The 23,649-nt window shown below is 41.6% G+C and overlaps 1 protein-coding gene across 2 annotated transcripts; it reads left to right on the top strand.

The window, feature by feature from the left end:
- The first annotated feature begins 74 nt into the window (after nucleotides 1-74).
- On the top strand, nucleotides 75-20,735 carry TTF2 (transcription termination factor 2). Of its 2 annotated transcripts, XM_062004634.1 has the most exons (23): nucleotides 75-192; nucleotides 279-390; nucleotides 614-700; nucleotides 1,419-1,485; nucleotides 1,936-2,880; nucleotides 3,954-4,080; nucleotides 5,182-5,373; nucleotides 5,609-5,766; nucleotides 6,788-6,869; nucleotides 7,179-7,292; nucleotides 8,210-8,360; nucleotides 9,011-9,116; nucleotides 10,119-10,309; nucleotides 11,560-11,713; nucleotides 12,489-12,580; nucleotides 13,319-13,401; nucleotides 13,843-13,982; nucleotides 14,746-14,916; nucleotides 15,299-15,357; nucleotides 16,467-16,620; nucleotides 18,163-18,245; nucleotides 19,242-19,316; nucleotides 20,356-20,735. In XM_062004634.1, exons 1-23 carry the CDS (start codon nucleotides 165-167, stop codon nucleotides 20,498-20,500), a joined length of 3,516 nt encoding a protein of 1,171 aa, XP_061860618.1. In that variant the 5' UTR covers nucleotides 75-164; the 3' UTR covers nucleotides 20,501-20,735. The 2 variants fall into 2 exon arrangements, with proteins under 2 accessions (XP_061860618.1, XP_061860626.1); XM_062004642.1 differs by lacking the exon at nucleotides 5,182-5,373.
- The last annotated feature ends 2,914 nt before the right edge of the window (nucleotides 20,736-23,649 follow it).

Genomic DNA, 23,649 nt, shown 5'->3' with positions numbered 1-23,649 from the left:
CGCGGGGCCCTGAGGAGGGCAGAGGGGGCGGGGAACAGTTCAATCGATAGCGCAGCGACGATTGGCTCCGCTCACGCTCCTGCCCGTCTCTCGATTGCATAGTGTGGCGGAGCCGCGTTGGATTGGCTGACTTCAAGAGCGGGCGTGGCGGTTGTGGCCCGGCGATGGAGGCTGTGCGGTGTCCCGAGCATGGTGAGGGGCGGCGCGGGGGGAGCGGCGCGGGGATGCGGGGAGTCCCGCTCTCGAGGTGAACAGTTCCCCTCTTCTCCGCCCTGCAGGATCCTTGTGTTTCTTGAAGACGGGCGTCCGGGATGGCCCCAACAAGGGGAAGAGCTTCTACGTGTGCGGAGCGCAGGGCCCGGCGGGATGCAGCTTCGTCCTCCCGGCGCCGTAGGTGCAGGGCGGCGGGGGGGGCGGTAGCGGGGAGGCGGACCCATGCGCCACTTTTGAGGGAAGTTCTGTGCCGTGTCAGCGGTCGTAAGCTGCTTATTTTCTTTGTCACGTGGTCTTTGGGAAGCCTCTACAAGCATTGTGTCCCAAGTAGCTGGTTTTGCCGTTGATATTCCCCGGGCAACTTGTCCTTATTCTTCCTCTTTGCCCTTTTTCTTTCCAGTCTTCCTCCTTCTCACTGCCTGATGCACGAGGGGTGCATGGTCGAGCTGCAAGTCCTGGTTCAGCAGCAGGACAGAGATGAATACCAGTAAGTCTCTCAAAGTGTAAACAAAGGTTTGGTGTACAGGCTTGAAGGTTCAGAGTTGTATGATGGTGGCAGACTTGCAGTTTCCTTCTAGAACTGAGAAGACTGATCCAGCCTTGAGGCTTTCACTTGTAATGTTTCAAAACGTTTGCTGTTTTTAATACCAGTTATATTCAGTGGTACAAGCCTAAGTAATCAGGTGTTTGTTTTTAACAGAGTTGAATGCCACTCTGTAGTTAGGTTCATCCAAGACTCACAATGGTGAGTCTGTCTATTTACCTCTGATAAAGTCCTTGCAACAGTCCTGCCTGACTGCCAGTTTAAAAAAAATCACATGCAAAATTTTTCTATTTCTGAGGTGCTCTACAGATGAGATGACCTGTGCAATGTAACTAAAAGAATAGCTGTTTCCTTACACCTTAAAATCATAAGATGGTTCTGAGGCTCATAGACAGTATTTTTGCCAGAGCAGTTACACTTTTATTGCTACAATTAGATAACAAACAACTCAAAGCCCTTGGAATATTTATCCAGAGAACAATGCTTTTGTAAAAGTTTTGTTGCCAATGTACATGACCTTTTGCAATGCAAAAGTCTGGATGTTAAGTGCAGATGAAGAGAACTCGTCTGTGATGGTTTTGGTGCAAAGTACTTTTTAAAGAACACTTAAGAGTTCATTTACTGGATCCTGTACTTCAAACCTTGTTTTATTCTTTGGTAGGTTGTTTTACCGATGCCTTAAAAGTAAGTTGAATGGGAAGAAATGGTGTGGAAGTGTCCCATGGCAGGTATGAGCATTTCCTTTGTGTTATAATGTTAGCTTATTCCAGCATGACTTTTCATTCTGTATAGTGTAGTCACCACTGAGTCTACATAGTCTCTGAAAGGCATACTGGCTTGCCATCCTTCTGATTAAATTTCTCTTACTTCTAAATTGTGTAAAGTAATCACCATTCTACAGCCTTAGAGAAGAAACTTGATTTGGTCTCTGGTTGTCCTCTTTTCTTGAGGGTAATACTGCTGTGACCTTATTCTGAAGAAACACAAGAATGGCGGAGAAAGAAGAAAACCATCAGTTTAGTTTTGCTGGTAAAATGTTTGTGCTGATTCTGTTAAAATGCTAGGAAAGATGATGTTTGTAGAGGATGAAGTCTTGCTTGAGATGATTAGACTGTGTGTATAGTTGGCAGGCTTTATTAATTTTTATGTTGGCATTTACTTGCTTGTATATATTGCAGGATCCAAAAGCTACCAAAGTGTCAAAAGACTTGGAATCCCAGCCCAACGCAACACTTCTTCTGAATCCCAGCGGCCAAAGAAACCCCTTCAAAGTGATAGACAAGAATTGTGAACCATCATCCTGGAAACAACTCAAGCAAGGAAGTGGAGAGGAAAGTAAAGTAAAAGGAGTAAAAACAGAGAAAGAAAGTGTGCTGGTATCACATAAAGAAAAGAAATCAATCTCTGATTCCTCTGTAGAGAAAGAACCTCTAGAAGAGCTGAAAACTGAAAAAACACAATCCACGGGAAATAAGAGTGATCCAGAACTTAAGGAGAGCACAGTTTCTGAATCCAAACTTTGTCCTTCAGAGACTTCAAAAGGGAAAAAAGACCTTTGGGAGGAAGATAAATACAGTGGCAGGGAATCCACAAAATCTTCTGAGTGTGTGGAGAAAGAGACAGGTGTGAGATCAAAGCTCTGTCTCCTAAGTTTTGGAAAGCAAAGAACAAATACTAAGGAACCAGAGGAAGAGCAGCTCAGAGAGAAAAGCTGTGGAGCTAAAGAAACCAGAGAAAAAGAATACATTGGTCAGAAGAATGGAGGTGCAAAACTGATAGCTAAAGAAAATGAAATTTCCCCAGCAATACCAGAATCAGTATTCCAACGCACTGCCCCAAAGGAAGGAGCAGAAGCAGTGCTGCTGAAGACACAAATCAGGCCAGGGCTGGGACAGCCTGCTGATAAAGTCTCTGATAATGACAGTAATGAAGTAAGACTTGTTCATTCCTCATCAGGTAAAAGTAAACCTGAACCACCAGTTGAGGATTTGCAGTCAAGAGAGATTCCTTCAGGCAAATCGGGAAAGAATGTGCCAGGAACTGCAGCATCACATCATGTGGAACGACCCCTGGACCCTAGAGCTCTTCACAACCATCTGGTAGTCCAGCTGAAGCAGAAGAAGGTCATTTATTATACTTGTTATTCCTCTTTTTGTTTGTTCTGTTCTCAGGGTCACTTCCCTAACTCTTGACAGGCATCAGAATATGATATCCTCTTGCAGCAGAAACCCAAAATGTTGGATGGTTTAGGAAGATGAGGCAAGGAAGGAAATTCAGCCTAGACATTGGCTAGTTGTTTTAAGCCACCTATGAGACAATTACCGCTAAGGTAATACCACCTTCTCTACATGAGGGTATACAGTTTTGACCTTCCTGAGATTGTGTCATGTCTTTTACCCAGAAAGTAATTTGTGTAAGATTGAACAGTGCACAGCCAGCTTAATCTTTTTTAAAAAGATATCTGTTTCTGCTGGTCTATCTTGGCCTTGTAGAGTGAGTGATTTAGCCAGGAAAGCTCACCTATCTGTTTGCTTATTTTAATAATTGCCAGTGACTATGTTCCATAGTTTTTATTATCAAAACCCCTATTTGTCTAAAGCTCAGAACAGAACCTTCAAATAAACAGAGCTGGCATTCCTGCTAGTATAGAAAGAAACACATAAGGTGTTTAAACATTGGATGCTTTGAGAGATGTTAAGATGGTCCAAGTCACTTGACTATATGTTCATCCTATTTCATAATGTGGGGGAGGTCTTGCATCCTTTTGTCTTCCATCACTGAGTGGCACTTAAATGCTTTTGGAGACTGTAAAATAATATCAAAATACAAATTAGTGTGGCATAAGATTAGAATCATAGAATGGTAGGGGTTGGAAGGGACCTTCAGAGATCATCTAGTCCAACTCCTCTGCAGAAGCAGGTTCACCTAGATCAGGTTGCATAGGAACATGTCCAGGTGGGTCTTGAAGACCTCCAAGGAAGGAGACTCCACAACCCCTCTGGGCAGCCTGTGCCAGGGCTCCCTCACCTGAACAGTGAAATAGTTTTTTCTTATATTTAAGTGGAACTTTTTGTGTTCCAGCTTCATCCCATTACCCCTTGTCTGGTTGCTAAACTGTGTTTTTAAACTTCTGATTGTTTTTTGTCAGAAAGCTTGGTAAAGCACACTCAGGTTTTGGATTCTTTGTGTTTTGCAGAGTACGTTGGCTACAGTGAACATTCAGCTGCTGCCAGATAAAGGAGAACGGTTATTAAAGCAAGTGCAGGATTTGGAAGCTGCACTCAGTGCTCTTAACATTTCAACAGCAGGTACTACTGAAAAAGGTAGGGCTAAATTTTTTTGCCTCAGAACTTTGGAAAACAGTTTGTCTTACTAGAGCTGTTAACATTGGGGGAAAATAGCACAAACTTACCTATGGCATGTGGCATATACAAAGTTTGTCTGTTGAGATTCATTGAAGATGATAGTTGCAAAATGTGTGTCTGGGAGGGGATTGCAACAACTCTGAAGGTTTCCTCTGAAGTGTGTTGGCTTTCCAGGAGAGTTTCCTCCATGGTTAGGATCTAAGACTAGTTCTGTTTCCAGCTTTGGCTTCATGACTGAGGCAGGTTTATCTCTCAGAACTTGTCAGTGAAGTCTCAACTTTCTCTTTCTTGTAGTATCGAGTCATGCTGCTTACACATATTCTGACTGCCGTGTCTGAATTAGGTTTCAGTTACCAGGTACTAGACAAGCAGTTTCCAGTCATTCCTGTAAAGTGATTTCCTAATTTTACTTACTAGTATTAATTGCCTGTGGAAGAGAGGCTCTTCTGAGTTACCTGTAGAATCACCTCAGCAAGAGAGCTACTTTGTCATTATACTATCAATTGTGTTGATGAAGAGATCCAATTTGACAGCTCTGGAAACTGAAGATCTCTAGCAAGAAAGCAGGAACTCACAGGCCACCACACAGCAATGAGTCCTAATGTCTTATACCATGTCTGGTTTTAAGAGGTTTTTAAGCAATAGAGAACTTTCCGGGAAGGAGAGAAATGCTCACAAGTTCTTGGCCCATTTGTTCTTGGATATTTGTATGGTTTTGGTGACCAAAATATTGTCAAGAAAAGTGTCTTTAAATGGAATAAATCCTCTGGGTACAGTGTGCAAAAACTGATGTGTTTGCACTAATCTGATCACAGTTCACTGTAGTGGTATAAACCACACACAGAGGCTTGAGCTGAACTACATTGCCTATCACTTAGGAAAAAGCAAAGAGCAGGCAGGCTCAGGTGATATGTGAACCTGCGACCCTGCCGTTAAACCCCTGGGACTCCTTCCTAGAAAACAGACTATTGGGCAAAACAAGGGCCCTTTTTTGGGCTGTAGTGCAAAGCTCAGGCCCATTGTGAAACCTTTTTAACTTATGATTCCTTCCTATTTAAGGGGAGGATAGGACATGCAGTAGCTGCCATGAGGAATCTTTGCCTAACCCATTTGGCAGGGCGGGTGATACCAAGTTGATAGCACCGCTACCACTCCAAGATCCTACATCAAGGGCTTCTTCAGACTCTCACAGTCATCCCTCTGCTGCTGCTACTTTGGGTTCTAGTGAATATTACGGCCACAATTTTGGAAGTAAGTACAGAGACACTTTTTTTTCAGTTAAAGAGAACACTGGTGAGGACTGGTTCTGAAATAATTCAGAAATGTACATTTGTACATGTATAGTTCTAAAGATCTTTTGTTACTGTGAGCTGCATACTGTCCCCCTGCCACCTGTAGCCACTAAGATCAATCTCTGAGGTGAGGGATCTGCTAGGCAAAGTTAGCTTACTAAACACATCTTATGCATAATATTGTATTGTTCCAGTGAACTCCACTGTGCAGAATCTATATGGAGGAAGAATGACAGAAGATCGAATTCGGGCTGTACACAGTGCCACAAGTGAGGCTATTAATCATCTTTACAAATCTTTAGAATCCTGTCCAATGGAGAAGACAGCAGCTGGAGATCCCTCTGGATTGAAGGTGAGTTGCCAAGGATGGAGGTTGTCATGCTGGCGAAGTAACATCCGTGTAGCATCTGGGTGATAGCCTAGAGCATCCTGTCCTTTCACACCTTGAAGTACCTCATGGTTTAATCCTACTGGAAGGATATACTATAATTACTCTTCATCCGTGAGAGTTCCTTCAGATTGCCAATACTGATATGTTGTACTCTTTTACTGTGGTGTCTTTAGAATGTTTAGTGCTTGAATGAAGTGCCTCAGACAAAGCAGCCAACCCATAAACACTTTTTTTACATGACTGGCAGAAGAAAGGCAGGTCTCTAGTGAGGAACAGACTGTGAACTTTCTTACTCTTTCCCAGTTAGATGTCTCACTATAAGAAACAATTTTTTAAAAGAAATGTTGCAGATGATTAAATTCATGCAACTCAACAGGCTCCAGAGTAATCTGTTCTGACTAGCCAAAGAGCAGCTTTTTGTCAGGTGATGCAGAACCTATAGTTCAGGTTATGTGCAAGGTATTGGAAGGCACATGCCTCTACAGGATGGCATGTTGATGTATATATGCTGTGTCACTCATCAGATCCTCCTGTGGCAGTTTCTGTGATAGAGAAGGCTATTTAATGTCTTATGATGATACTACATAGTCCCTTTTCCCGCCTTTTTAAGAGTCTGTAGGGGCTTTAGGCTTAGGGAGAAAAGGGGAAGTGTTCTCAATCCCTTTCTTTGACAGTAAGCTGTGTTGCCTTGGCTGGATTTTCCCGCTGAACAAGCTGCCTCTATATGCTCTAGGAGCAATGAGGCACTAGACTGATTTGTGCATAATGCATTAGCGAAACTGATCTATGCTACTGCTGACCTCCTGTCTGCAGGAGTTACTTTTCTTTGCTATCTCTGTCCATGTGGGAAAGGAACAGATAGGTAAGCTTTCATTTGGTATGATTGTAGTAGGACAGTTCAACTGTGTAATTTGGTACAGGAAGCAGAAGTGTCTGAATTTTGCAAAGCATTTGCTGCAAAAATCCTATCTCGCCCTCTCAGGTTCCACTGCTACTGCACCAAAAACAGGCACTCGCGTGGCTGCTCTGGAGAGAGAGTCAGAGGCCATGTGGAGGAATTCTGGGTAAGTAACAGAACAGAAAAGTGGATTTGAGGGGACAGATTTATGGCAGTGACAATTTGGAACTTAACTTACTAGGAGGCCAGTACCTAATTATTCTCTAGACATATCAAAGGGGCTTGTTTTAATATGCTCTTTGACCAGTTACAGGTCTTAAGCTGTTACTAAAGCATACTTTGAAATGGCCATATGTGTATCTTTTATTTCCTGGATTCCCCAGGTAAATACTGCAATAGAAATTACTTCAGTGTAGATCTGAGCTTAGGGGAGCTCATTTCTGCAGGTCGTCACAACCTCTGTTTCTTTTTCCAGCGGATGACATGGGCTTGGGGAAGACTCTAACCATGATTGCTCTCATTCTGGCCCAGAAGCAGCAGAAGACAGAGAAGAGAAAGGAGAAGTTAGAAATATGGCTATCCAAAAATGGTACACAATTGTTTCCATCATGCAGCACACATTTCCTGATGTGCCATTCAAAATGCCTAAAGCGTGAAAGGTTAATGGCTCATAAAACAACAGACTATCTCTACTCATTTTCCTTCTACAGGAAAATTCCATTGGGCTTAATATTTACTATATTCCCTTGCAAGACCCTCCCTTGGTCAGTGTCATTTATTCTTCCATTGGATGTGTAGGATTTTCCAACTCGTTACCTTATATTGATTTAGGATTTTTTGTTCCCTGAAGCAGTCAAAGCCAGCATATGCTGTTTTCAAATAAGTTTCATAGTTTTTGCAAATATGCATAGCTTTCATAGTATAAGAACTTAAATTACTTAGTAGTACTATCTTCCCTGATACCGATTTTTGGGGTTTTTTTCTTTTCCTGCATAAAATTACTTTTGCCTTGTCCGTAAAGAGAAGAAATTATAAAGAGTGTTATTTCTGTGTCCACAACCTGTTACTGTCTCCATCCTCATGGAACTGATTGCACTACTTTTTCCTATCTTGACAAATTTACTGACTGTGTGATTATTTCTCCTATGTAGTTCAAAATGATAACATTTCAGTCTTCTAGAACACCGAAGAAGACTTTATTTAGTACTGTATTTTCATAAGAGGTCATGGTTAGTTCCTGAATTCTAACTTTTTTTGCTTATCCAAAGGAAATGCATGGAAATGTAGCCTAACTCTGAACAAACAGGAAATGACGCATTGACGTTTAAGTAGAGCTTTTTCCACCCAGAACTAATAGTCCCCAAGAATGCAATATAAAGATGTCCACTTGAAAAACTGTGCTAACAGAAAAAGGAGCCCAAATTTGTTGTGAATTTCCAAAACTTCTGTCTTTTTTCTAGTCTCATGTGAAGACACTGAGACCTGTCTGTAACTATTTCCCTGCAGATTCCACTGTTATCCCTTCCCACAGCACTTTAATAATTTGTCCTGCATCCTTGATCCATCACTGGAAGAAAGAGATTGATAAACGTGTAGACTGGGGCAAACTGAGGGTCTATTTATACCATGGGCCAAACCGAGATAAACACGCAGAGGTGTAAGTAGTAAACCATAAGTATAACCAAGAAAAGCAAAACACTGCTCTAGCAAGAGATTGTGTATATCAGAGTTGAAATTTAGTGGCTGTAGAATGATGGAAGAACCTGAAGTATGTAAATGTGGAGGATCCAGAAGGTCAGGCCAAAGTCTGCTGTCAAGTTGTATATAGCAAAACCTTTATGGCCTTTATGAGTGATTCTGCTGTAGGCTATTGACATTTCTGGTAACAAAAAAAATAGGTGTATATTCTCTAAAACATCTCTTGCTTGCTGAGATTGTCAGTGACAGTTTCTTCCATGCTTGTGCTTTTTTGGTGGTTTGTGGGTTTTTTCATCAGCTGAATGTATAGATAAGAACATTTTGTCATTTTAGGCCATGCCGAATGCTTTCTAGGTGCCACGTTCTAAGTAATGTTCATCTCATGTGCATTCTCAATCACTGCTTTTTGCTGTATTCTTGAACACATCCATAAAGAGAGGATGTGCCCTTCCTGTTTGACTGCTACGAAGCCCAATTTCCTTTAAAACTCTGTGTTTCAGCTCTTGTAGAACTGTGTTTTTCTTAAACATTTTGCACGTGTTTTGCCTGTTTTTCAAAATCGAGTTCACATTTGTTCTTGCGCCTGATTACTACTTTCCTCTTACGCAGGCTCTCTGAATATGATGTTGTTGTCACAACCTACAGCCTCCTCTCCAAGGAGGTTCCCACAAGCAAAGAGGAGGGGGAAGCCCCTGCTCAGGACCATGATGTAGAGGTGAGACGCCACATTGTTGATGGATTGCTCTAACATTTTGTTCTGAGGTGTTGCAAGCTATTGTTGTTTTGAGTAACATTTTATGAATGCTACAGTGAACAGCAAATTGAATGTTTTTCCCTGTAAGCCCTCTGTTGAGTATTCACAGTAAAAATAAATTGATGAAAGTTCTGTGAATTGCAGAAAGACAATGTGAAAAAAATATTCATGACAAATCTATTCTGCAATAATATAGAATATGCTGTATTGGATGCAGTTGAAATGAAAGAATCTCATACTCTTCCACCCGAGGTGATACTGTGGAGGAACACTAGAACCTCCTTTTTGGTGTTCTTTGCTGCTTGAAGCACTAATGTCACTTGAAACTACCAGAAACATGTTGTGCTCAGGCTCTGGATCAGTCTGAACTAAGACTGAGGCAGCTTATGTGCTGCACTTTTCAGAAAACAGCAGTGTATTTGCTAGGCTATGAAAATAATAGTGATTGCTGAATACCAGCTGAACTGGGATACACATTATAGAGGAAGTCCCTTGCTGGTGGATATTATTCTCTCCTGCCTCTGTGTACAGATCTAGATGTAGCTCTTAAAGCAAACAGGCCTTTGAATTCCCTAACACTTCAAGGTGGCATCTATAAAACTGTAGAGACACTAGAATGATTACATGTAGTCGTTGGTCCCAGCCTAGCAAAATTTTACTGATGTGAATTGCCTCTTGAGAAGAAAGCAGTGATCAAATATTCAAAGCAAGAAAAGCAGCAAAATATTGAAAATTGTTATTAAGAACAGGCAAATATTTTATTCTTCAGCTTACAAACTTGAATGGAAGTTTTGAAGAAATGATTCTTTTTGAGACCGTCTCTTATGTATCAATAAGAGCTCAAATTACTGCTGACTGAGATCAGCAAAAGGCAGCTTGCTGGAAAAATGCTTGCTTGTGTCTCTTTAGAAAGCCTAGCCAGGTTATTGCTCTGGGTCATAAATAGTCTGCCTTTTCTTTCAGAGCAGCTCATCTCCCTGCTCCCCACTGCTCAGGGTAGCTTGGGCTCGAGTGATATTGGATGAAGCTCACAATATTAAAAACCCAAAGGTTCAAACCTCTATAGCTGTGTGCAAACTGAGAGCCAATGCCAGATGGGCTGTCACTGGGACGCCGATACAGAACAACTTACTGGACATGTACTCTCTCCTGAGGTGAGCTGGCTGCAACTGAACTCACACAAATAGCTCTGATTTCAGTAATTCTTTGCTGATGAAGTGCTAAAGTTGTTTCTAAGTTTGAGAGGTCTCTGAGTTGGGGTAGCAAGACTAGTGATATTAACACTTCAGGCAAAGACTGTCGCTGAGGCATTGCGTGAAGCTGACTGTGTCTGCTGTTGTGTGTAGCTATTCTGCTTTGTCCTGTAGAGGGCAAAGGGGAAGTTACTTCATACCTGCTGTGTCTCCAAGATGAACATCCACAAAACCAATTTCAATGAACAGAAGTTTATTGTGATAATCCTTGCTCCACCACTGCAGTCTGGAAGGACCTTATTAAAGAGTTGTGCTATGAGGGCATTGAAGGAAAGAGTAGGAACTGTCTTCCCTAAACAAATGATAAAGAGGTTAAACTGTGCTCTTTGTTGCTGAGAGGGAAGAACCAGAGAGAACTTGCATTTGAAATTAATTTAAATTATCCAAAATTAATTTTTAAGTAAGAGGTATGGCATTTTGAAATAACAAATCAATAAGCTTTTTGGCAATTTTTTTTCTTATGAAGAAAGGCTGTGGGAACTCGGGCTGTTTAGTCTAGAGAAGAGGAGACTGAGAGAGGATCTCATTAATATTGACAAATATCTAAATAGTGGATGTCAGGAGGTTGGGATATCCCTTTTTTCTATGGTATCTAGCAACCAGACAAGGTTGGGATGAAGCTGGAACATAAGAAGTTTCATTTAAACATAAGAAAAAACTATTTTACTGTTCAGGTGAGGGAGCCCTGGCACAGGCTGCGCAGGGAGAAAGTGGAATCTCCTTCCTTGGAGGTCTTCCAAGACCCCCTGGATGCATTCCTGTGAAACCTGATCTAAGTGGAGCTGTTTTGTCAAGGGGGGTTGGACTAGATGATCTCTAAAGGTCCCTTCCAACCCCTACCGTTCTGTGATTCTATGATGTGCCTCTGTATCTTGATGTCCTTCATTTTCTGTTGATGCTTGAGACATAATGAGCTAAGAGGAAGTGGTGGGTTACAGAATCAGAAAGTGATCACAGATAATCACAGTGTTAGTGATGGTAAGACTTTTGAGCAAACAAGTTGTTGACACCATCACACTGAAGGTGTTTTACTGCTCCTAGCAGTTATGGCATTTGGAAATGTATTGTTTTAAGTAGCAAGGTTCCAGTCACATAAGAGTAACTGAAGAACTCTTCTTCCTTTGGTCTGAAGTCTGCTTCCTTCCTCCTAGGTTTTTACGTTGCTCTCCTTTTGATGAATACAAAGTGTGGAAGTACCAGGTAGATAACAACACAAAGAAAGGAGGAGAAAGGCTAAGTCTCTTAAGCAGGAGCCTCTTATTACGGAGAACTAAGGATCAGCAGGATTCAGCTGGCAAGCCCTTGGTAAGAACTTCACCATGCGCAACTAAGCAATCATTCCATTGTTTTCCTTGTGGCAGCCAGTTATTTATTTATATGCATAAATTAGTTAATGAGTAGGTTTTCCTGTGTACTGCAATCTCTTGAGAAAAATGAGTGAATGCCTGTGGGATGCTTTGAGTGCTTATCCAGAAAGCAGAAATATACAGAATAATTAAACCTTTCAGTTCTAAATCACATACAGAAAAGGGTATGTCAAGCTATTGCAAGTAGGTATCTGCTTAGTGGAAGGTTAGCGTAAGACTCTGAGCTCACCAACATCTCTGAGAATCACAGCCGCCGCATGTCAGATGGATCTGGTGGGTGGTGGGACATTGGCTTTCTGCATACTCCTTACAAATAGTTTGTTAAACTGAGTATTGGGTCATTGGTGTGTCTGTAAGCCTTTAAGAGGTATAGTTTTGGTGTACTGTGTGATTCTGAATAAAGAACTGAAAAGCTACTTCCCTCCCTGGTAGTTATGTTGCTGTCCATATTTAGTTGGTCACGCCTCTTGTTATCAGATATTTTGGAGTAAATATTTTTATCTTGAGTGTTAACTAGGCTACCTGAAGTTCTGTGAATATCTGTGTTGTGTCATAGATGCATTAACACAAATAACTTCAAGGAAGAAACAGATAACTTCTGAAAACTCGAATACTATGTTAAATCTTAGAATGCTGCTGCCTGTGATACTGGAGAAGATTTTTGCACTATATGTATCTCTGACCCTGTACCTCTGACCCTGTTTTTACTTCAGGTATCTCTACCTCAGCGTAATACACAATTGCATCAGTTAAAACTTTCAGCTGAGGAGCAGTCTGTATACAATGTGCTGTTTGCAAGATCCAGGTATGAATGTGGGTAGATGTGTAGAGTATTTCATCAGTTTGTTTCTTACTGATATGAAAAATCAGAGAAGCTGAGAAGAGCTTTTGGAAAAATTCTTGTATGGTTTTTTTTTCCTTTCTGTCAAGCATGTTTGAAAATACATTGCTTGTTCTGCTAGTAGTCGGGACTGATTCTTTTTTTCCCACTTATTCTTGCCTTGTATGAGCTTTGTATTCTCACCTGTCACTTCTTTTTGATTTCAAGACTCCAAAGACTTGGAATTGCAATAGTAGTTCTTTAATGATGATGTGCCACCACCTGTAAAGGAGAGAATTTATCTTCTTTGTCCTGTGATATTTATAGAGTTAGAAATTATGCTGGCCTCTCCAGGTGGCTATAATGCAAGTCAATGTCACTTTGTGTTCTCCTAGGGTCTCTTGCAACAGTGTTACTATAAAAAGTCTTCCTTCCTTTTAAATATATTGTCATGAAGAATGTTATGCATAGTGCCCTGGTTCCTATTATACTCCAATTATACCAATAAATAGACTTGCTTTCTCTTGTGTTTTCCAAAAGAGATCTTGGTTTTCATCACATTCAAGTTAAAAAAAAAAAGGAGGTGCTTTTTGTGATCATTTTGTGACTAAAAAAGTAATGAATGTACCTTAATGCATCTTCAGCTTGCTTGCTAAGCTTGTTACAGGTCCCTCTTGCCTTTTTTCCTGCTATGAATCCCACTGTGTTTGTCTTGTTTTTCAGGTCAACACTACAATCCTACCTAAAGAGACAGGAGCAGAAAAATGAAGGCAGAGAGTCTGCTGGCAGTAACCCATTTGAAAAAGGTTTGAGCACACCCTGCCTTGAAAATATTTTCAGTAGTAACCCCAAAGTGCACAATTAAAGAGGAGAAACAGACCTGGCCCCAAGGGGTCAGGACTTAAAAATTGTTTGGAAAATGCTTCCCTGATGTTTTACAAAAAATCCTACCACAGTATTTCAGAAATCTGAGTCTGAGCAAATCTCATTAACCTCCCTTGGTCTAAAATTCCCATCTGAAACAAAGATCTAATTGCTCAGAGAAGAGTTGTCAATATTAGGAGTAAGATATGTGGTACTCTAATTTGTGGTAGTGTCTTTTTAAGTGGAGTTTGATGGGTTAAGTCATGTATTTGCTTGCCTGTTGGTTCTTGTGTCTTACTGATGAAAGTCTTGCTGGAAGTGGCTGGGCAGTGCTTGGAAATGCCTCTAAGAGTTGTTGATGTTTTGCTTTCCTTCCTTGACAGTTGCACAAGAGTTTGGGGCCAGTCAAAAGGAATTTCTAGCAGGCTCTCAAAGTACCTCCCAGGTCTCAAGTACTGTCCATGTGTTGTCCATGCTGTTGAGGCTCCGTCAGTGCTGCTGCCATCTCTCCTTACTGAAAATGGTAATTCTGTTGTAGTGGTGTGGGGGGGTTTTTTGTGTGAATTTTAAATGTTTGTGTAAATTAACACACTTTGCAATACCTTTGTATCTCTTAGCTAGGGCTGTTTCAACTAAGCATTTTCTAGAATTGTGTGTTTTACAGACCAAGATGTTTTAGACAAGCATACGTCCTACTGAAGAGTTCCCTGGTATGACCTATGTATGCATCCCTGTCTCTGGAAATACCTTTATTCAGATTTTAAAAAAAACTAAATTAAATAGTATTTCAATAACAAAGAAGTAGTCTTGATCTTAACCACGTCTTGAAAAGTACACAAGTCTGCAAGTGTAACTTATTTCAAAGGCTTGTGTCTTGAAGAACTCTCTAAGTGCCTTGGCTGAAGTTGCCTTGCATGAAATAATCTTGCAGAAGTTCTTTGCTCTATCACATAGAGCAGCTGTAGGGTAAGTCTGGATACTAAGAGAGCAGGCAGGGGTTTGTCTTCTAACATCTTTAATCCTGCAATTAAATTTCACGGAAGGGGGAATCAGAGGAGCCTGGACCACAGAAAATATCTGAACTCCCATGCTTTCTGTATGCTGCCCTTTCTTGGGGGCAGAAAAAGGGGCTAAAGGGACTTCTGTTCTGGTAGTTTCTTAATCATTCTGTCTTCATATTGGATAGCTTTCTTCAAACTCATTGTCCTCAGTAGACTGTCAATCAGTTCTGAATTGGATATGAGGCTTGGCTGTGATCCCTTATTGTATTGTTTGCTTTCCCACAGGCTCTGGACCAAGTAAATTTGAACAGTGAAGGCCTTTCCCTCTCCATTGAGGAACAGCTTAGTGCTTTGACCCTGTCTGAGCTCCAGACTCCTGATTCCAAGTCAACAGTCTACCTCAATGGCACAGCTTTTAAAACAGATATCTTTGAAATCACCAAGGAGAGCACCAAGGTATTCTCTTTGTGGCTTTTTTTACCTTCTTTGAGAACCTCAGATTTCAGTGCTTTGCCTTTTAAATTGTTAACAAATTGTCACACCTGGGTAATTTCAGATCAGGTTAAATTGGCAATTTGTATGGAATTGGGTGGGTAGACTGATAGTCTGCTGAACCTCTTCTGGGAAGGCTCCAATTTACCGGGTGTTGATGGCTTCTTCTAATAAAGCTATGAAAATCTGACTGTGCTGAAAAACTGTCAGTGAAAACCTTGAGCACTTGATTCATGGAAGCTTAGAAAAGCATGCTTGTGAAGAACTAGAAAAAATTGGAGGGCAGAATAGCCAAGCATGAGCTGGGTTATGACGGCAAGAATAACTTTTTTTTCTTTCCCTGCAGATAGCTCACCTCTTGGCTGAACTGAAAGCTATTCAGAGTCACTCAGAGACACAAAAAAGGTTAGTAAGTATGTCCTTTTCTTTAGTTGTAGTGACTGAGAGAAGCATGTCTCTTGACAGCAGAAGTAGTATAAAATAGTTGAATACAGAACTCCTGATATGGTCAAATGGTGGCAGTACTGCAGTAGTTGAAAGGGGATTTTGAGGGGGGGAGGAAACCCCAATAAAAAACACTAAGACAAGAAAAGGTAGCTTAAGATGTAAGTGTCAGGAAGCTCAGGCCTTGAGACCCAGGAGCACTCTTCTCCAAAAACAAAATTTAGACTAATTTGGTTGTGCTGAGAAAGATTTGCCCTCAGCTCTGTAACCAACCCCATCACCCTAAAAAAAGTGGGGAATAAAGTAGTGGTTACAAGTGAACCTGTTTGAGGTGAAGGAATGCATTGATCAGAGGGCTTAAGTGTTGCTGGAGCCCTTTAGCTCTCACTATGCAAGTTCTATCTGTCTTGACTCTGCACCAGGCTGCAATAGCACAGGATTTTCTGATCGTTTTTTTTAAACAATGTAGAATGCACTTAATGTGTGACAAACAATGTGTGGCTGCAACATAGTTACAGCTGTGATGTTACCTTGAGAGTGGATTGGAAGGGGAAGTCCTGTTCTTGGGCAACTCCAGAGTTGCAATGTACACAGAAAGCTTTTTTCCAAAATCTTTTCCAAAAAGCATTCCCATCAGAAGGATGGGAACACTGATATTCCTTTAGTTCTCTACCAAAAAGCTACTGAGCAGGCTATTGCCTCAAACTGTTTAATCCAAAAAGTGTAGGGAATGAGAGGCCCATGGGAATCCAAGTTTGGTGTTGCTATTGATTCATTTTGCAGAAAAAGCTCAGAATTGTGATTGATAGGTGGCAATGGAAAATCCAAAGAGAGACGTGAATGTTATAGACTTAATTAGTCTCAAGTTTATTGAGTATTAACCTTACACAGCAATTTCTACCACTGCACCTACAGATGAAACTATTTCTGAATTGAGAAAGGACTTTGGTCCAGTTTGCAGTGGGAAAGAGTGCTTGAATCATTGGCTTCTCTTGGATGAGACAATGCAGTGACCAAACCTTTACAGGACACACAAAACTTCTTCTGAATTCCCTTCTCTCTCTCTCCAGTGTTGTTGTCTCTCAGTGGACGAGTATGCTGAAAGTTGTGGCTGTGCATCTCCAGCGACTGGGGATGAAGTATGCAACAGTGGATGGCTCTATCAATCCTAAGCAGAGAATGGATTTGGTAGAAGAGTTCAATAACAACCCCAAAGGGCCTCAGGTATACAGTCAGGGCTGGGAAACAGTTACTAGTGCCGCTACAAGCAGCTGTGATAGCTGACTTCATGATTCCACTTACTGGCACCACTTAGATTTGGACCTCTGGGTGTCAAGATCATCGGGGAAAGAGGTAGCTGTAAAAACTAATGTATATCTTGTAATGGGCAGGAGCAGTTGCTGAAAAGCTGTTTTCGATGTTAACCTCTGTATTGTGATCATGTGACTCCAAAGCCTAGTTCAAATGTTGTCCAAATCTTTGATATTTTCAAAGCTGTTTTTGCCACAGAGAATAGTGTGGAAAATGTGGGGCAAATTATCTCTACTCAGAGCAGGTTGGTTGTTTACAGCTCATGCATCTATGATGGAAGATGTTTCTTTCTCTGTATCTCTTGTTTGCCAAGGAGCCTGTAAGAATTCATTGCTGGTTTTGAACACATCAGATGCTTTTTACTAGACTAGTCTTTCTGAGAAGAGAGGATGACAGTTGAATCTGTGGATTAAGTTGGGGATTAGAGCAAGAGAACTCATAATTTTGCACACATCCAAAATAAGGTGACTTCATGTGACTTATTTCAGTTTTGAGTTGATGGGCTATAGTGTATTGGCTCTTGAAAATTGCTTCAAGTCTGAAATTTTCACCAAGGGAAGGAAGTTTGCCAAGTGACTAAGGATGTCTGAATCCAAATTAATTGCTCATAGTGATTACACCTTTATCTGGACACTGATGCTCCTGTGACTGAGGCAGGACAGACTGTCCCCTCTAAAGAGAGATCTGTGACAGGAAGGGGAGAAAGTGGTGCATTAGCTTGTTTTCTTTGTTAGATTTCTTGAGCAAGCTGCTATCTACAAAATAGATATTTCTACTTCTAGCTTTTAATGTAAGGGAAGATATCTGCCAGCTGTATGAATAGCTGGCTCTTTAAAGATCCAAATTTTTTAAGGTATCATATGATGAAACTGAATAATTTATTATACATAGCAAGTGTCTCATAGCAAGTGTAACTCAGTTAATTGAGTTATTTTACTGCTGTACAAGAAGTCTTCTTTAAATTGAAGATATCTGCTATATCCCCATTCCTCCCAAGCTACTCATCTTTTTCTAAATACTAGGTTACATGGAAGCAAAGTGAAAGGAGTAGCAACAGCTCATTTCAGTCCAGTTGCCTGTGTTTAAGTAATTATTGATAATTCTGAGTTAGTGCTGATAGGTCCCATTGTTGACAACAGGCTGTAATCAGAGAGGCTGGTCATTCAAGTGAGACATGGGAGACTCTCTGAACTTTTCAGTCCTTTCTCTAGTCTGTGAAAACGTGTCAGGGTAGTTTATAGGGAATGGTATGCTGGCCTCTGAGACATAACTTTGTCTAGGCTTCTGTGCCTCATCAAATAGCATCTAGCAAGCTTGTAAATGCATAATAAATATACATATGTAACAGAAATATGATTAACAGATCCTTTCATACGAATTAAGATGTGGAGTATATGAATTATTAATTTTCTGGAAACAGACTTCTTAACATCTCTCTCTCTTGGGCCTTTGAAGGTAATGTTGGTCTCATTGCTGGCTGGAGGCATTGGCCTGAACTTGACTGGAGGAAACCACCTCTTTCTCCTTGACATGCACTGGTAAAGAAAAGTTCCATCTCAGAGGATAAATGTAGGGCATGCTGCTTGCTTTCTATGTGTATTGTCATGTCTAGTACAACGGGGTTAGGAGGGAAGTGTTTAGCTGAGTAAGGGCAAGCGATTAGTTGTGGAAAAGTGATTTTACTACAGCCTGCCTCCAAGACGCTGATCTGCCATTGCAGTGCTCACAGCCATGAAATACAGTTCTGTAGGAGTAAAAAAATGGAGGAAGGTAAAAGCAATTCAAAGCATCAAGTATGCAGTCTGTATCACAAAAGGATACTGGGCACTTGGAAGTCCGTGGCTTAATTTCTTAGAGTAATGGAAGTGGTACAGCAATGCCTACAGGTAATTTATCTCAAAACAAACTGATTATGTTGAGCATAGTAATCGGACACAGCTAGTGTACCTTGGGTTTTTTACAGGGCCATGAAAATAGTGCACAGGAGCTCCTAAGATTATCTGTCATCAAAATCTGATATATTTTTTTTAAACTAAATGTTGCTCATGGGAACTTACAAAGCAACCCAATGTGATTCAGTACAAAACCAGCTGCTGAGTAGCAGCATTAAGGAGATGCTTCTACAATATGGAAGATACACCAAAAAGTATTCACTGGAAGTGGTTCTAAAGCAAAACATTTCTTATGTAAATATTCTTGGGTGAGGGCCTCTTTCAATGCAGTTTGCCTTCCTACTCCACTCTCCTCTTTCCTCACCAGCTAATCAGCATTTTCTGGCTAATAGTAGTCAGATATGAGGCTGCATGCCATGGTGGTTTAATTCATACAGGTGACATTGTGTGGAGTTGTAGCATACTTCTACCAAGGGCAAGGGGAAATACAGTCAGGGTGAATATTGTCAATCAAGATAACCTGGGAACAAACTTAGTTCTACAGAAGAAGAAAACAGGATGCTCTGGAGGCAAGCACAGAGGCTTTAACACTTCAATTATTCCTTAATATGAGCCATTAAGCTGTTTCTTTTCCTCTTGCAGGAATCCTGCTCTTGAGGACCAGGCATGTGACCGCATTTACCGAGTGGGGCAGCAGAGGGATGTTGTGATACACAGGTCAGGATTTTCCATAGCAATAAACGAGGTTGTTGCTGCTCATGTATTGTCTGCCTTCAGTTGGAGAGACAAGGCCTGGGTTTGAGTCTTGTTTCTTAGAGCTAGGCACAAAATCTGACTATGGGCTTGGGGTTTGGGCATTTGTTGTTACTGGCAACATCATCAGGCCACCCGCACGGATCACTCAGCCCACCAGCTGCTGAGGGGACAAGATCACTGCATACACAGCATGGATGATGCTTTATTCCAACTTTATTGCTTGTGCCATACACTTTTATCTGCTAACACAAGCACTTCCTTTTGCTCCACCCTGTGCCCGCCTCTTCTGTACTCTCCGCCTCTTGCGTCACAGCCCGAGATCATCCGGGCACCTACAACAGGCACTGAGATAGAGACCACATGACAATGTTTCGATGGGGCACTTGTCTGCGTGTTGCTGTCCTAATAGCTAGCAGAGGTTTTTGTTGTTTTTTTTTTTTAAGCTGTAGTTTAGTGGAAATGTCCTGATCACTCCTGACAAGAATTCAGGCATCAGACTCTTTTTACTAATTGGGTTTTTCACTGTGCTTCTTAAACATGGACCTTTCTAATATCACTAACATAAACATATAGACCACTTCTAATAAGTGGCAAAGCTGGTACTTAGAAAAAGCATGTAAGTACTAAAAGGCTAGCTTAGTTATTGTAAATGCACGGAAAAATCAAAGAAACTGGAATCTAAAATGCTGTTTTGTGTATGATGCTTTTAGTATAACAGGTACCATCAGTCATCAGGATCAATCAATACAAGATTTTGTAAAAGAATTACTATTGCTTCAGATTACCAAAGTTGAGGCCTAAAATGTGTCAGACTTTTGTTTCAAATGTTACAGTAGTTGGAAATGAACAGCTGTTTTCTGTGCACAGGTATATTTTATCAGTCACATAATAGGCTGTTAATTTTAAAGCCAGGCAAGTGTTTGGAAATCCTGGGAAAGTGTTTATTCAGTGCAGTTGAGATAATGTGGCTTTGGGTTTCTCTTGTTTTTTTTTTTTTTAGGTTTGTCTGTGAAGGAACGGTAGAAGAAAAGATTGCACAGCTCCAGAAAAGAAAGAAAGTTCTTGCTCAGCAAGTGCTGTCAGGCAAAGGGGAGGCCTTCACTAAGCTCACTCTGGCTGACCTCAAAATTCTCTTTGGCATCTAATTATCCTTTACAATACATAATAGAAAGTGATTTGATACCTACAAGTAACTGTAGGTTGGTAACTGTAACAAGTCTTCGACAAAGGACTGCTGATTTAAGGTGGTCATTTTGAACAAATAACTACATTTTTGTAACTGTTCTATGAAGAAAAGTTGTCAGCTTCAGGAATTTGTTTTAATACTGAAATAAGATTATGTATCCAAAAGTTAATATAGTTATAAATTAAGCTATTGTTTTAAACCACTTTTCAGTAATTATTAAAAATATTTGCTTGTTTCTTGATTTCCTGTGTAAAGCTTTTTCATTACAAGAGTTTCCCCTTCAGGACAGGAGGAGCACAGGCATAAGTGAAACGAGTCAAGCGTGAGGTAGGAAAGTTCAGAGGCTGATTGGTGAGATTGGATGGTGTCATGGTTTGGCCCAACTCGCACAGAAGCACCATGACAGTCTCTCTCTTGGTGCCCCCATTCATCCCCACCCTCGTTAAGATGGCAGAGGCACTCCTCTTACCTGCCTTGACATGGTATTCAAGTGAAGCTCTGAGATTGTTCCAATTTATTGCACAGATAATAGCACAAAAAGAGTAATTTGTATTGTTTGTGGGCATATGTCCATGAATTAAACCATGGTGGAAGTGTCTTAAAACCAAGAAGGGCTGTGCAGCTTGGGCAGTTTAGCCATAATCTCGGTATGGGGAACATAGCAAGACAAATGAGCAGTGTGCTATGCTGGCTTTCTGGAAAACACATCAGAACATCTGTTAACTTCCACAAAACAGGAAAATATGGACTAACTTTCTGAAATTATTATAGTTTAGATGTTTACATGAGCATAACTTAGGTTATAGTTTCTTCTCTGGAGTTCAGGTGCACTCTAGTCTGAGCTCCTTTTCCTTAGTTAACCTACTGTGTTGGTTTAGCCAGGTGTCCACCAAGTCATAAAATCACTCCCTCTCCTAAACTAGACAGGAGAGAGCAGTTTGTGAGGTGAGATAAGGACTGAGAGATTGCTCAGCACGTGGCATCACAGGAAAAACAGACTCAACTTGGGGAGAAAAAGGTTTGATTTATTAAAGGAACAATTAGAACAGGGAGATAAGAAATCTGAAAAACTGAATAAAACAGATAAAACTGAATCTTAAAACACCTCCCCCCCACCCCTCCCTCTTCCCAGGACTCCCCTTCCTTCCTCCTGCAGAGGCACAGGGAATGGGGGGTAGGGTAAGTTCATTACAGATGGACTTTGCTGCTGCTTCTTCTCAGAGGGAGGCCTCCTCACACTTCCCACTGCTACAGTGTGGGGTCCCTCCCACGGGAGACAGTCCCTCACGAACTTCTCCAGCGTGGGTCCTTCCCATGGGCTACAGTTCCTCATGAACTGCTCTGGCATGGGGCCTCCCACAGGGGAAGCTCCTCACACCCTGCCCCAATGTGGGTCACCCACTGGCAGAAGAGTCCTTTGGGTGCCGACTGCTCCAGCCTGAGTCCCTCACAGGATCACAAGTCCTGACAGCAAACCTGCTCTGGTGTGGGCTCCTCTCTCCCCACGAGCTCCCAGGTCCTGCCAAGAACTCGCTCCACAGTGAGCTTCCCACAGAGTCACAGCCTCCTTTAGGCATCCACCCTCTCTGGCGTGGGGTCTTCCACAGGCTGTGAGTGGATCTGCTTCCTGGTGGCCTCCATGGACTGCAGGGGCACAGCTGCCTCACCAGAGGGGAGTCTTTCCTTCAGGGCCTGGGCACCTCCTCCCCTTCCTTCTCCACCGACCTTAGTGGCTCCAGAGATGTTTTCACATTCTCACTCCCTGTTGCTGCTGCAGTTTAGCAATTACCCAGCAATTTCTTCCCCTTCTCGAATACATTATTCACAGAGGTGTTACCTCAGTCACTAAGTGGCCAGGCCTGGATCAGCTGTGGGGTCCATCTTAGAACTGACTGGCATTAGCCCTATCAGCTACAGGAGAAGCTTCTGGCAGATTTTTTTTTTAAAGAAGCCACTCCTGTAGTTCTCCCTGCTACTGAAAAACCTGGCCCTGGCAAAACCACTACATCTCGCAGGTTTGCCTCTTTAAGATGTATTACTAAATACAGTTTAAGTTGATCTCTTGTATGCAGTATCCCCTAACTCTGCCTGCCTTCTTTTGTCTGAATGTAACTGTAGTCTCAATGCAGTATAGCTGTTAGGTGTGTTAGATAGAGCTGTTGGGATATATTGCTTTTTCAATTGAAGTTCTCTCCTGGATAGGGCTTCAGTCTTTCTTAGGGAACTCAAGTAATTGATGGCATATAAAATGAAATTCTGGAGTTGAATGTCAAGCATATACCTCTAGATACCACCTTCTGAAATGGCAGTTTAATGCAGCTAAGAGAACGGAGTGAAGAATCTGTGGTTTTGATATTCAGGGTAAATTTTTTAAAGGAATTTGATTGGGGAGAGTTTTGGCTTTGGTTTGCACTAGTACATTTTTTTTTCTCAGTTCTGAAGATATCTCATAGTGCTGCTATGGAGCCTTAGTCCATGTGTAATCATCTATTTCCATCTCACTGCAACACAAAAATATTAGGGCCTTGCTTCTTTACAGGAGAGAATAACTTTACTGTAATACTTAATATAAAGATATGGGGGTTCTTTTTCATTCCTTTGCCAAAAAGCAGCCTCCCTCTCTCTCTGTCCTGAACTTGTCTTCTCTACTCACATTAAAAGTAAAGCAGAACACACTCTACTGCCACCTGCTCAGAAATAAGGGATGGATCATAAAGCAGATGTAAAGTAAAGCTGTGGTGCTGGGGTGCCTGATTTTTCTAGTAAGTAGTAACGTTTTTGAGTTCTGGATAGGGCTGAGAGCAGCATTCACCTGCAGAACTGCTATAACAAGTGTAGTTGCTGCTGGTGTGACAGAACAGCCTCTTAGGGATGGGATGTGGAGTTTAAGGATGGTGTTTCCAAGAGGCAGTTTATATGCTGAAGGTCTTGGACCCTGAGCAACCCCTGAAGCTTAATAGAAAGGTTTTGCCCTCCTGCACCTAGGGAAGGGGTGCCACCATGCCATCGCCCTTGTCCTACAGCAGCAGCTTCCTCTCCTCTCATCCCCCTCTGCACTCATCCCTTTGGAAAGTGTTTCCTTTCCCCATCAGGTACCAGAAAAAGCCG

This window comes from Colius striatus, chromosome 1 (genome assembly GCF_028858725.1).
Source record: "Colius striatus isolate bColStr4 chromosome 1, bColStr4.1.hap1, whole genome shotgun sequence".
NCBI lineage: Eukaryota > Metazoa > Chordata > Aves > Coliiformes > Coliidae > Colius > Colius striatus.
This window is presented reverse-complemented; position numbering and strand designations above follow the sequence as displayed.

What these genes read in the sequence shown, in the direction of transcription:
- TTF2 (XM_062004634.1), top strand. Translation starts at nt 165, where the DNA reads ATGGAGGCTGTGCGGTGTCCCGAGCATG. An exon ending in TCCAGCTGAAGCAGAAGAAG is followed by an intron (nt 2,881 to 3,953) that starts GTCATTTATTAT and finishes TGTGTTTTGCAG; the next exon opens with AGTACGTTGGCTACAGTGAA. An exon ending in ACAACCCCAAAGGGCCTCAG is followed by an intron (nt 16,621 to 18,162) that starts GTATACAGTCAG and finishes GGGCCTTTGAAG; the next exon opens with GTAATGTTGGTCTCATTGCT.